Source organism: Mobula hypostoma, chromosome 18, assembly GCF_963921235.1.
Source record: "Mobula hypostoma chromosome 18, sMobHyp1.1, whole genome shotgun sequence".
Taxonomy (NCBI): domain Eukaryota; kingdom Metazoa; phylum Chordata; class Chondrichthyes; order Myliobatiformes; family Myliobatidae; genus Mobula; species Mobula hypostoma.
Window position 1 is genome coordinate 13,739,315 of NC_086114.1, and position 14,743 is coordinate 13,754,057.

General features: G+C 40.6%; 1 protein-coding gene across 4 annotated transcripts in view; it reads left to right on the forward strand.

The window, feature by feature from the left end:
- The window catches only part of terb2 (telomere repeat binding bouquet formation protein 2), a 47,292-nt gene that overhangs the window by 15,452 nt on the left and 17,097 nt on the right, over nt 1-14,743 (forward strand). For 2 of the 4 annotated variants that reach the window (XM_063070156.1, XM_063070155.1), the window contains exons 3-4: nt 128-209; nt 14,557-14,696. In XM_063070156.1, coding sequence (XP_062926226.1) covers nt 128-209; nt 14,557-14,696 — 222 coding nt within the window. The remainder of the gene's footprint in view (nt 1-127; nt 210-14,556; nt 14,697-14,743) is intronic. The other 2 variants (XR_010020815.1, XM_063070157.1) reach the window with 1 other exon arrangement.

Sequence of the window (14,743 nt, forward strand, 5' to 3'; positions counted from 1 at the left end):
AGTAAGGTTTGAAACATTTTAAATCCTATTTAGAAGTTTTAGTAATTGCATTTATTGTAATAATTAAAATAAAAAATTCTTAACTAGTTGGTAATTCCAATACATGGTCCTGTATTTCTTTTTGCAGTCAATGAAGGTGGAATTATTACAAACTGGTGTTCGGCGGATTTCTTATTTAGTAGCAATGCTTCTCATCCTGACACACAGAGGTATAATATCAAAATAAAATGTTTTTAGTATATTTAATGCCAAATATTATAGATTATTACTTTGTGTTAAATAAAATGATATTGCGGTGGCATCCGTTAGTCTCGCAAGACCATGGATCTGTGCCTGGACAAGGTTGTATGGAAGACCGGCAGTTGCCTATGCGGCATGTCTCCCCTCTCCAGGACACTGTCCAAGGGAAGGGCAAGGGCCGATACAGCTTGGCACTAGTGTCGTCGCAGGAGCTGCCAGAATGAGATTGAAGGCAACGTTGGACTGCCTTAGGGTCTCCAGCTCTGGATTTGTCCTCAGGGTTTACTCCAGAAGCCTTTCCCAGGTGCGGGTATGGCCACGAGGCAGTGGAGGTTTGAAGTCAGAGCTTTCCCTCTCTTAGGTGGACTGCCTTCCCAGGCTGACGAGCTCCATCTACCCGAAAAATAAAATGATATGGTGGTCACTATTATATAAAGATAACAATAGTAGCATTGTATGCTATATGAGCAGTTAACGCGTGCTTTTGTGTTGTAGCCATTACCTGAAACCATACTTTGTTTTAAAAGTATAACATCTATGATTACAGTTTCTTCCATCACCACCAAGACCAGATTGCAGGAAGTGGCAGCCAATGTTTTAGGCAATACTGCATATCTGTGGCTGAACTGATGCTGCCAGACCATATCTGAGCAGGATCACTGTCATTTTTTCGTATTAGTTTAGTGCTAGGGTAGGAGAAAAGACAGTGCTCTGGAACAAACCCTGCTCTACTCACTTTACACTCATGTCTATGTGGCTAAGCACAGCTCCAATGCCATATTCAAATTTGCCGATGACACCACTTTTGTAGGCTGAATCAAAGGTAGTGATGAATCAGCATATAGGGGAGAGCTTGTAAATTTGGCTGAATAGTGTCATAACAACAGCCTCTCGCCCAATCAATAAGCTTCAAGGCCTCATGGCAAGATGGCTGTGAGCTGATGTTTGACTCCATTTCACCGGTTAAAGCTTCCATTATTCGACGATTAAAGCGACAAAGGGGATTGAAGCATCGAGGCAAATGCAGAAGGTGAGTGCCCACTACCTGCTTTTTGGTCGCTGGTGGGATTTCTCTGCTATGGAGAGGAGAGACTGCCTTTTGATTGTTGGGGGATTGCTACGGAGAGTGAAAGGCCTGCCACTGTACTGGAGAATGTTACCCAGGTATTTTGTGTTTTAGATATGGACTTGGACCATAGACTTCTTTGTTCAGACTCATAGTTTGTAATATTCTGTGACTTTCGCTGAATCTTTCTCAGTTTTTATGTGTGGGGAGGGGGATTTAAGGGTCAATGTGCCTGTTCAGTTTTTGTTGTTTTTTTTTTGTGCTGGGAGGAGGATTTGGGAGTTGATGAGCCAGCTGCCGTTCTTTTCTTTATTGGTTTAGTGGCTATCTGGAGAAGAATTTCAGAGTTGTATATTTTGATAATAAATGAACCTTTGAATGTCAGCAAAACCGGGAGAAGTAAACCAGAAGTCTATGAGCCTGTCCTCATTTGATGATCAGAGGTGTAGAGTGTCAGCAACTTAAGTTCCTAGGTGTTATTATTTCAGAAGACCTGTCCTGGGCCCAGCACGTATGTGCAATTATGAAGAAAGCACAGCTGCTCCTCCACTTCCTTGGGAGTTTGCAGAGATTCAGCATAACATCTAAAACTTTGACAAACTTCTATAGATATGTGGTGGAGAGAGTATTGGCTGGCTGCATCACAGCTTGGTGTGGGAACACCAATGCCCTTGAGCAGAAAATTCTACAAAAAATAGTGGATATGACCCAGTCTATCACGGGTAAAGCCCTCTCAACCATTGAGCACATTTACATGAAACACTTTCACAGGAATGCAGCATTCATCATCAGAGACCCCCACCACCCAGGACATACTGTCTTATCATTGCTGCCATCAAGAAGAAGGTACAAGAGCCTCAGGACTCACTCCACCCGGTTTAGGAAGAGTTACTACCCCTCAACCATCAGGCTCTTCAACAAAGGGGAAAACTTCACTCGCCCCATCATTGAAATGTTCCCACAACCAAGGAATCTTCACTTCATATTCTGATATTCATTGCTTATTTATTTATATTATTATTTCTTCTTCCTGCATTTGCACATTTTGTTGCCTTCTGCACTCCAGCTGAATGCCCTAGCAGGATGATCTTTCACTGATTCTGTTATAGTTACCATTCTATAGGTTTGTTGAGTATGCCCACAAGAAAATGAATCTCAGAATTGTATATGGTGACATATATGTACTTTGTTAATAAAATTTACTTTGAACTTTTAAACCATATGAATGGTAGAGAAGGGGAAGGGAAGACTAACTCCACCGGAGTGCCTCTTCAGATCAAATGTTTCAAGTATGGTCTTGTCATATTCAACACCTTGTTTCATCAGAGACATAACTTGGTGGCAATGCTGTCAGAACCAACACTAGCTCTTGTTAGATTAGGATTCTTGTTAGGTTATATGGCTCCAATGGTGCATTTCATTATATGTTTCAATGTACATTTGATAAATAAATGAATCTGAATCATCCAAGTGAGAGATCACAAGGATCTTTATGTCACCCATATTAGTTGGCACTTGGTTCATTAAAATCACGAGTACCGAGATATAGTGAAAAGTTAGGTTTTACACGCATCTGGATAGATCATTCCAAACATAGGCACGTTGAGAGGAAGGAACAGGAAAAACAACAATGTAGTGTTGCAGTTACAGACCAAATACAGAGCAGTTTCAGCAAATAAGATGCAAGGGACATGATGAGGCACATTATGAGATCAAGAGTTCATCTTTACCGTTCGCGAGATCCATTCAATAGTCTTATAACTACAAGATAAAACTACCCTTGATTCTGGTGGTGTTGAATATTTATCAATGGAACAAGATTAGGAAACTCGCTATGCAACTCTTAAATTAATCGAAGCTTGTACTTTGTCTCTGCACAAATAATGACATAACTACGTTGACCCCAGGTCAATAAATGAAAATGTGAATTCTACTGTTCCCTCTGTACCAATACTCATTTAGACCACTTTACCAATTTATAACTCTGAAATACAGGCTCTCCCATTGACCAGACGATTGATCCTTCTTCTCCCAGCCCCTGGCATAGGGGTTCTTCCTTGTGATGGTGAATCTTTGAAGTTATCTTTAGAGCCATAGAGCCATAGAACATTACAGCACAGAAACAGGCCTTTTGGCCCTCCTTGTCTATGCCAAACCATTTTTCTGCCTAGTCCCACTGACCTGCACCTGGACCATATCCCTCCAAACACCTCTCATCCATGTATCTGTCCAAGTTTTTCTTAAATGTTAAAAGTGAGCCTGCATTTACCACCTCGTCTGGCAGCTCATTCCACACTCCCACCACTCTCTGTGTGAAGAAGCCCCCCAGTGTTCCCTTTAAACTTTTCCCCCTTCACCCTTAACCCATGTCCTCTGGTTTTTTTTCTCCCCTTGCCTCAGTGGAAAAAGCCTGCTTGCATTCAATCTATCTATACCCATCATAATTTTATATACCTCTATCAAATCTCCTCTCATTCTTCTCTGCTCCAGGGAATAAAGCCCTAACCTATTCAACCTTTCTCTGTAACTCAGTTCCTCAAGTCCTGGCAACATCCTTGTAAACCTTCTCTGCACTCTTTCAACCTTATTAATATCCTTCCTGTAATTTGGTGACCAAAGCTGCACACAATACTCCAGATTCGGCCTCACCAATGCAACCTTACGGTAACATTCCAACTCCTATACTAAATATTTTGATTTATAAAGGCCAATGTACCAAGAGCTCTCTTTACGACCCTATCGACCTGTGATGTCACTTTTAGGGAATTTTGTATCTGTATTCCCAGATCCCTCTGTTCTACTGCACTCCTCAGTGCCCTGCCATTTACCTTGTATGTTCTACTTTGGTTTGTCCTTCCAAAGTGCAATAACTCACACTTGTCTGTATAAAACTCCATCTGCTATTTTTCAGCCCATTTTTCCAGCTGATCCAAATCCCTCTGCAAGCTTTGAAAACTTTCCTCACTGTCCACTACACCTCCTGTCTTTGTATCATCAACAAATTTGCTGATCCAATTTACCACTTTATCATCCTGATCATTGATATAGATGACAAATAACAATGGACCCAGCACTGATCCCTGTGGCACACCACTAGTCACAGGCCTCCACTCAGAGAAGCAATCCTCCACTACCACTCTCTGGCTTCTTCCATTGAACCAATGGCTAATCCAATTTACTACCTCTCCATGTATACCTAGCGACTGAATCTTCCTAACTAACCTCCCATACGGGACCTTGTCAAAGGTTTTACTGAAGTCCATGTAGACAACATCCATTGCCTTCCCTTCATCCACTTTCTTGGTAACCTCCTTGAAAAACTCTTAATAGATTGGTTAAACTATTATTTGAAGTCTCTGTTTGTATATTCATTCCTTACCAGTTCAAATGTTGCTTTTCAGTGTCATTGGTTATGGGTCATCTGACTGACCTATAACACCTGCTTATTGACTCTGGCCCAAGCCAGCATCCATTTATTGCACTCTTCTGCAAGTGACATCAGGTAATTTATTGCGCTTTGTTTTAAATCAGTTACCAAACCAGTAACCAGCTCAGCTCATTCAGGGAAGACACAAACCTAACCATTCACAAACATGCATGTTATATCCAACCAAAGAAGACCTTACAAATAGTCCTGATGAAGGGTCTCGGCCTGAAACGTTGACTGTACTTCTTCCTATAGATGCTGCCTTGCCTGCTGCGTTTCACCAGCGTTTTGTTTGTGTGTTGCTTGAATTTCCAGCATCTGCAGATTTCCTTGTGCTTGCAGATAACTTATTTGGAAATAATCTCTAGTCCAGTAAATTACCTGCAGCATCATTGTATCTACTTTAAACATCGATCAAGCCAAGCAAAATGGGGGATGTAGAGCAGCTTCACAAAATGGTAGCCTTCATTCCTTCAACCATGTGGCAAGAATAAAGATGATTGGTTTGTCTGCTTCCACTGGCCTTGACCCATTTGAGTTTGGGTCATTTTGGAATTTTCTTCCATATTTTAGTTACTCTATGGCCAACAATGGTATGGATTTTCAAGTTTTTGTATCTGCTGCCCAATGGAAGTGGGAAGAAGAGAGATCAACTGGGGTGGCAGAGGTCTTTAATTATGCTGGCTCATTCTTGAGACAGCAGGAAGTATAGATAGAGTTAAGAAAAATGAGGCTGGTTTTCATGAAGACTAGGCTCCGTTCACAACTCTGCAACTTCCTGCACTCATGGAAAGAGTAATTGCCCTACCAATCTGTGATGTATCCTGATAGGATACTTTCTGTGTTGCATCTGTAAAAACGGTGAAGCTCATCAGAGACCTGCTGAATCTCCTTAGCCTTCTGATGAGGTAGATGTGCTGATATCCTTTCTTGTTAATGGCATCTACAGTACATGGTTGGACCAGGACAAAATTCTCAACAATCTCCACCTCAGTGCCATTGATATAGCCAAGGGCATGTACCATGACTGTTGGATTGACCTAATTTGCTGCTGTTACGATCAACCTGGTTTCAAAGAGTTACAAGCAGAAATCTTTTCTTTTTAAATCTTTTTATTAATTTTTCAAAATTATAAACTCAATAACAAAGTTGGTACAAAGAGATTGGAAAAATGTTCATCAGCATATATAAAATGAATTTTAAGTAACATAGATATAAAAGACTTCCAAACTCATAATGAGATTAAACATTAAAAAAGAAATAAAAAGAAAAAAATATATATAAACAAAAAACAACCCCAAAAGAAAAAGAGAAAAAAAAACCCAAGAAAAAAACAAAACAGGGCTAGACCAACAGCTTGTATCGGACACGTTCAATAATGTCGTTAACTCCGCTCCTCTCATCATATAATTTAAGTTTAGAAAAAAGATTCGGAAAGGTCAGATTACATCATATGAAAATGTTGCATAAAAGGTTTACAAGCAGAAATCTTCACACAAGTAATTTAATTTTGATGGATTTAAGGATCTTCCAAACATAGTTATTCTTGGACCACTCCTCAGTGTCAAACTGAAAAAACCTCAGCCAATAGGAATCAGGTAGTTCCACACTGTCTATAAAACACTGTGTTCTATTATAATGAGTATCAATGAAGGGATTCTTGGCCCCTCTACCAGAAAATGCTAGAAATGGTTTGGTGAGAATTATCTAGAGATCGAGGAAGTAATTAATTGCAGATAATAGCTGCTCTTGAATTGGGAACTTCATTATACCTCAAGAAAAGAAGTCCCAATAGACTACCCGAAGGCTGATGTCTGAGGAAAAAATGGAAATCTAAATTCTAAAGCTTTAAAAATTAATTTACAACCTAATAAATTGACAGTTTTGTTCAGTATAATTCCTCAATATATTCGTGGTATTTCTATATCAGACCAACATGTAATTGCATTTGTCACATTATTGGCCAGAAGAACTATTTTATTGAAATGGAAAGATGCCTCTGCTCCTACTTTGATACAATGGTTCTCTCAGGTGATGTTATGTCTTAGTTTGGAGAAAATTAGAAGTCAAACTTTTGATCCTCGACTTGACTTTGAGAAAAGGTGGGGTTCTTTTGCCCGCTACTATCATTCGATTTGAACTTATTAAGGTGGTCCCCTTCTGATTCTTGTGTAATTGGTTCTGGTTGGCTGATTGATGTTTTTCTTTTATAGAAGCTTGTATGGAGTATAGCTCTGGGGTTGTGCTCCCAATGGTTTTTTTCCTCGTTTTGTTTTTCGATTAGTAGGGTTTTTTTGGTTTTAGTTAGTAGGGGTTCCTTTTTCTTCTTCCTTTTTTCCAAAAAAATAATAGTTTTAGCATTTTGTTTTTTCTTATTATTATTGGTATACTGTTTAGCTTGGTTAATCAATTATTTGATAGTTTAACTCTTATTGTATATATTGATATGTTCATTTGACTACTTTAATGTATTTTTTTTGTTGATTTTCAATAATAATTAATAAGAAGATTTTAAAATGAAATGGAAAAAATAGAAAGAACTCGGGAGATCTTTCAATTTGTTGACAGTTACGGTGTGGATTCTTCAGGCTTGTCAAAGCCATTCGTATTTCAAGTACCCAATTCAGCTTGCACCCAGAATGTAGAAGTTGTCAAGGTCAGTGGCAGCTAGCACTCCATGGAAAAAGCACATCAACAAACTCTTCAATCATGAAACTGATCAGTGACTTGAGGTTTACTGAAGCCAATCCAGTTGCTGCCACCATGAGTGATGAGGTCAAAAAGAGTGTAAGTCAGTTGAAAAGCAATAAGGCCTTGGGAACTGATAGTCCCCCTGCAGTGGTCTCAAATATGACAAAGAGGCACTTTGGTCACAGTTACATAAGCTCTTCTCTCATTACTGGTAAGAGGAGAATATGCCAGGGAACTAAAGAGAGAAGACCATAAGACAAAGGAGCAGAAGTCGGCCATTCGGCCCATTTAGTCTGCTCCGCCATTTTATCATGAGCTGATCCATTCTCCCATTTAGTCCCACTCCCCTGCCTCCTCACCATAACCTTTGATGCCGTGGCTACTCAGATACCTATCAATCTCTGCCTTAAATACACCCAATGACTTGGCCTCCACTGCTGCCCGTGGCAACAAATTCCATAGATTCAGCACCCTCTGACTAAAAAAATTTCTTCGCATTTCTGTTCTGAATCGGCGCCCTTCAATCCTTAAGTCATGCCCTCTCGTACTAGACTCCCCCATCATGGGAAACAACTTTGCCACATCCACTCCGTCCATGCCTTTCAGCATTCGAAATGTTTCTATGAGGTCTCCCCTCATGCTTCTAAACTCCAAGGAATACAGTCCAAGAGCAGATAAATGTTCCTCGTATGTTAACCCTCTCATTCCTGGAATCATTCTAGTGAATCTTCTCTGTACCCTCTCCAACGTCAGCACATCCTTTCTTAAATAAGGAGACCAAAACTGCCCACAGTACTCCAAGTGAGGTCTCACCAGCGCCTTATAGAGCCTCAAGATCACATCCCTGCTCCTATACTCTATTCCTCTAGAAATGAATGCCAACATTGCATTCGCCTTCTTCACTACCGACTCAACCTGGAAGTTAACCTTAAGGGTATCCTGTACGAGGACTCCCAAGTCCTGTTGCATCTCAGAACTTTGAATTCTTTTCCCATTTAAATAATAGTCTGCCCGATTATTTCTTCTGCCAAAGTGCATAACCATACACTTTCCAACATTGTATTTCATTTGCCACTTCTTTGCCCATTCTTCCAATCTATCCAAGTCTCTCTGCAGACTCTCCGTTTCCTCAGCACTACCGGCCCCTCCACCTATCTTCGTATCGTCAGCAAACAGCCACAAAGCCATATATTCCATAATCCAAATCGTTGATGTACAATGTAAAAAGAAGTGGCCCCAACACGGACCCCTGTGGAACACCACTGGTAACCGGCAACCAACCAGAATAGGATCCCTTTATTCCCACTCTCTGTTTCCTGCCATTGAGCCAATGCTCTATCCACGTATGTAACTTTCCCGTAATTCCATGGGCTCTTATCTTGTTAAGTAGCCTCATGTGTGACACCTTGTCAAAGGCCTTCTGAAAATCCAAATATACAACATCCACTACATGTCCCTTGTCTAGCCTACTTATAATTCTCTCAAAAAATTGTAATAGGTTTGTCAGGCAGGATTTTTCTTTAAGGAATTCATGCTGAGTTCTGCCTATCTTGTCATATGCCTCCAGGTACTCTATAACCTCATCCTTGACAATCAACTCCAACAACTTCCCAACTACCGATGTCAAGCTAACAGGTCTATAATTTCCTTTTTGCTTCCTTGCCCCCTTCTTAAATAGCGGAGTGACATTTGCAATCTTCCAGTTCTCCGGAACCATGCCAGAATCTATCAACTTTTGAAAGATCATAGCTAATCCCTCCACAATCTTCACAGCTACTTCCTTCAGAACACGAGGGTGCATTCCATCTGGTCCGAGAGATTTATCTACCCTTAGACTATTCAGCTTCCTGAGTACTTTCTCTGTCGTAATTGTGAATGCGCACACTTCTCTTCCCTGCCAGCCTTGAGTGTCTGGTATACTGCTGATGTCTTCCTCAGTGAAGACTGATGCAAAATACTCATTCAGTTCCTCCACCATCTCCTTATCTCCCTTTACAATTTCTCCAACATCATTTTTTATCGGTCCTATATCTACTCTCACCTGTCTTTTACTCTTTATATACTTGAAAAAGCTTTTAGTTTTCTCTTTGATATTATTTGCTAGCTTCCTTTCATAGTTAATCTTTTCTCTCTTAATGACCTTCTTAGTTTCCTTTTGTAAGCTTTTAAAAGCTTCCCAATCCTCTGTCTTCCCACTAATTTTTGTTTCCTTGTATGCCCTCTCCTTTGCTTTAACTTTGGCCTTGACTTCTCTTGTCAACCACGGTTGCACCCTTTTTCCATTCGAAAATTTCTTCTTTTTTGGTATATCCCTGTCTTGCACCTTCCTCACTTCTCGCATAAACTCCAGCCACTGCTGCTCTGCCATCTTTCCCGCCAGTGTCCCTTTTCAGTCAACTTTGGCCAGTTCCTCTCTCATGCCACTGTAATTTTCTTTACTCCACTGAAATACCGACACATCAGATTTCGGCTTCTCTTTTTCAAATTTCACAGTGAACTCAATCATGTTATGACCACTGCCTCCTAAGGGTTCCTTCACCTCAAATCTTTCTAATCACCTCCGGTTCATTACACAATACCCAATCCAGTACAGCCGATCCCCTAGTGGGCTCAACAACAAGCTGTTCTAAAAAGCCATCTCGCAGACATTCTACAAATTCTCTCTTGAGATGTCATAATCTTGACAATCTTCAATAAATATGACAAATTTGACTAACTACAAAAGGTTCTCCCTATTGCATATCGCAGAAAATTCACAACTGGTGTATTCATCAATAGCTTTCTCATTCTAGTACAATGCATGTCGTCTTCACATTATATCAACTTCGAGGTAATGCAGAGGACATATCAACTGTTATATATGATCTTTTTAAAAGCCTGGCCCCATCATTTGGAGTGTCTGTGGAATATCTTCCCAATTTTGGTTGTACAGAGAAACTTGTTTCCATTTTACATCTGCTAAATGATGACATGCAAGTCATAACCTTAACCAATATGTCCTCTCTCTCCTTCTCTCTTCGGTTGTCCATCAAAATCCGATGACGACGTTCACTCTTTTAACGCTGAGGTCTTTGATGACTATACAGTCCTATCCTGGACTCAGAAGCTCTATTGCAGGTGGGACGTGTATATGTGGTAGTGGTGGCAACCATAGCTGCATTTCTCCTGGCTCTCTGCTGTCTTCTGGTTGCTCTTTCCATCTCCAGAATATGAACCCTGTCCCTACACAGCTGTCGCCAAGTGGTATGGTCAGCAGCAACATCCTCCGTGACCTTGGGTCTGATCTTGCACTTTCTTAAAGCATTCTTCATCTGATCCTTGTAGCGCTTCTTCGGCCTTCCAGCTGAGCGTCGACCATGATGTAGCTGGCCGTATAGCACTCTGCGGGATAGCCGACATGCAAGTCATAACCTTAACCAATATGTCCACAACAAATTAATCTTACTATGGACCAGTACCGAGCATCACCTCATCACTTCTCAATCTCTTTTGTTTCAGTGCAGATTCTATTGAGTAACACACATCAAAGTTGCTGGTGAACGCAGCAGGCCAGGCAGCATCTGTAGGAAGAGGTGCAGTTGACGTTTCAGGCCGAGACCCTTCGTCAGGACTAACTGAAGGAAGAGTTAGTCCTGACGAAGGGTCTCGGCCTGAAACGTCAACTGCACCTCTTCCTACAGATGCTGCCTGGCCTGCTGCGTTCACCAGCAACTTTGATGTGTGTTGCTTGAATTTCCAGCATCTGCAGAATTCCTGTTGTTTGCGTTCTATTGAGTATCTAGTTTTGGATTATGCAAATAAGGAATTTGAACATCCACAAGGTTACCATTTGGTCAATATCTGTATTCAATTAGTCAATTTCTGTATAAAAATGTAATATTTTTGTTCAAACTTAGAACAGTTTGGTGTCAGAGGCCACACTGTTCTCTTTGGGAACAGTACAAAAAAGATACAGATTTTTAGAGTCCAATTAATCGCTGCCAACACTGCAATTCCAGGAGTTTGTTTTGCAAATTTTTTTTTGCATTTCTTGTATGGTAAATAAATCTTGCTTGTGTAAGAGGTGAAAACTCCAGATGTGGTCTCTGCAAGGTCTTGTATTATATTAAGATATCCTTGTTCCTTTACAAGCTAATTGCCTTCTTAACTAATTATTAGACTGACATGCTGGTTTCAATGACTAATGTATATCAACATTTCCCAATTTATCACTATTTATCAATCTATCAGCCTTTCTGTTTACTTACCAAATTGGATAACTTAACATTTATTTATGTTGTACTGCATCTGCAATATATTTACCCACACACTCAACTTGTTTAAACCATCATGAAAACCTCTCTGCATCTGCAACTTGCATAATTTCAAGCCATTGACAAACTTAGAATTATTACATTTAGTTTCATAATCCACAGAATTTATACTTTATTGTCGCCAAACAATTGATACTAGAACGTACAATCATCACAGCGATATTTGATTCCGCGCTTCCCACTCCCTGGATTACAAATATTAAGTATTAAAAATATTAAAAATAGTAAAAATTAGTAAATATTAAAAATTTAAATTATAATTCATAAAGAGAAAATAGAAAAATGGGAAGTAAGGTAGTGCAAAAAAACTGAGAGGCAGGTCCGGATATTTGGAGGGTACGGCCCAGATCCGGGCCAGGATCAGTTCAACAGTCTTACTGCATTTGGAAAGAAGCTGTTCCTAAATCCGGCCGTACAAGTCTTCAAGCTCCAGAGCCTTCTCCCGGAGGGAAGAGGGACGAAAAGTGTGTTGGCTGGGTGGATCATGTCCTTGATTACCCTGGCAGCACTGCTCCAACAGCGTGCGGTGTAAAGTGAGTCCAAGGATGGAAGATTGGTTTGTGTGATGTGCTGTGCCGTGTTCACGATCTTCTGCAGCTTCTTCCGGTCTTGGACAGGACAACTTCCATGCCAGGTTGTGATGCACTCTAGAAGAATGCTTTCTACAGTGCATCTATAAAAATTAGTGAGGTCTTTAGAGGACAGGCCAAATTTCTTTAGTTTTCTCAGGAAGTAAAGGCGCTGGTGGGCCTTCTTGGCAGTGAACTCTGCTTGGTTGGACCAGGTCAGTTCATTTGTGATATTGACCCGGAGGGAATTAAAGCTTTTGACCTGTTCCACTTGCACAACACTGATGTAAATTGGGTCGTGCGGTCCGCTACTCCTTCTGAAGTCAACAACCAATTCCTTCGTCTTGCTGACGTTGAGGGATAGGTTATTGTCTTCGCACCATGCCACCAGATTCTTAATTTCCTCTCTGTACTCAAACTCATCATTACCCGAGATACGGCCTACAATTGTTGTGTCATCAGCAAACTTATATATTGAGTTTGATGGAAACTTGGCTACACAATCATGGGTGTACAGTGAGTACAGCAGGGAGCTGAGTACACAGCCTTGTGGGGCACCGGTGCTCAGAGTGATTGTAGCGGAGAACTTGTCCCCTATTTTTACAGCCTGGGTCCTTGTCTGTGAGGAAGTTGAAGATCCAGTTGCAGATCTGAGTGCATATTATAATATTATTTATAGATATTATGAAAAGCAAAGACACAAGCATTGATCACTTTGATGTCACACTAAACATTATTGACCACCCTGGTAAAATGTTTATTCCTATTCTGTATTCCCTTTATACAAATCAATTTTCAGTATATCACTACTAATCGTGTATTTTAAATTTGTGCACAGACATCTTCTGTGTGAAGGCCTTCTGCATTCTTTAGTTGCAAGTGATTACCAATGGGAAGAGGAAAAATATTTTGTGGAAATCTTCAGAGAGATCTTGGAAAAAATGTAATAGATCTACAAAACCTAGGAAAGTTCCTGACCAATGATGACTCCAAATGGAGGAAAAACATGTAGAATGGCATGGAGAACTTGAGCCGATTTGTTGGGAGTACATATGTAAGGGGGTTTCTTCTTTTATGTTACTGCGTAGGCTAATTAAAATGGCTTCTTTGTTATGTTAACTGCTGAGAAAGTCCTCCCGCTAGCAGTTTGTTTAGATTATGTTATTGATAAGAGGATGTTACGAACCAATTGGGATAGATGTTATTCTTTCTGTGTGTCTGTAAGTTATTGTGATGTGCGGGTTTTTGGGCAGAAGGCGAGAGAGAGAGAGGATGGACAAGGTGCTGTGAGTCGACTAACGGGGTCGGACCCTGACCAGGAGTCTGAGGTCCAGGGTGTTCGGCGAGGAGAAGAGACGGAGACGGACTCATGTGGAGCGTCTGGTCGACCACCGTTGCGGATCCCAAACAGCAGGTCGAGGTGGTCCAAGGGGATCACGGTGAAGAAAGAGGGTCCGGAGCTCCAACTGTTTGTGCACAAAGAGATTGAACATTGATAAGTGTGGTGCCTTTTATTTTCCTTTTATATTTTATTCTCTATTAATTATATAGTTCCAGTAATATCTATAAACTGTAATTCATTTAATCGTATCTGGTGTATTGTCTGTTATTTGGGTGGGGTGGGGTACAACACACAGCATCCACACAAACTAATTACTCAGTTTGGTGGGGCCGAGGGCTGTTTCCCTAGACGACAGCGAGCTGCGTGACCCTGAGGCTTGCCAGGGGGGCTACACATAGAAGCCAAATTTAAAGAATAAAAGAACCATACACTTCCTTAAATGATCACTTGTTCACCTTGCCAAGTACGTCCTGCCCTATTGCAGCAGAGTGGGTCTGGCATTATTCCTATTAGTTACTTCAGAACCCATGGAACTGGAGTAGCTGAAACATGGCTCAGAAAGGAAATGAATACTATCTGTCCCTTTAGAGATTTATGTATTTTGAACTTCGGTGTACAAAAATTGACAACTGGTGAAAGATCCAAGAGATTTGTTTTTTTTCAATCAGCTGCCTCTTTAAATTTGCTGACAACTGGCTTGAAATCTATGTGGTCAGTTGCTCTTAATATAGTCAATTATAAATTAAATAAGTACTACTTCCTTTGCAAAGGAAAACATGATACCTGTACCATTTTAGATCTTGAGGTTTCTATTAAATACACTGTAAAATTTCTAACTACTTTCTGTTTTGGCCTAGGCTCAAGTTTAAAGGGAAATTACATCTTTGTGTATTTCTTGTCTCACTTAGGATCTTTGAGAGTTTGGATTTTGTGGAGGATAGGGCTACCGTTTTTCATGCTAGTTATCTCACAGCATGTGAAGAGTCTGGGCTCAGGGACTGTGTCGCCATGGGTCATTTCCTGCTTCCTCCTGCCTCTCTCCATGAAGGTTAGTTCTAACCTGATCAGAGACATAATAATATGAAGATTGATCTC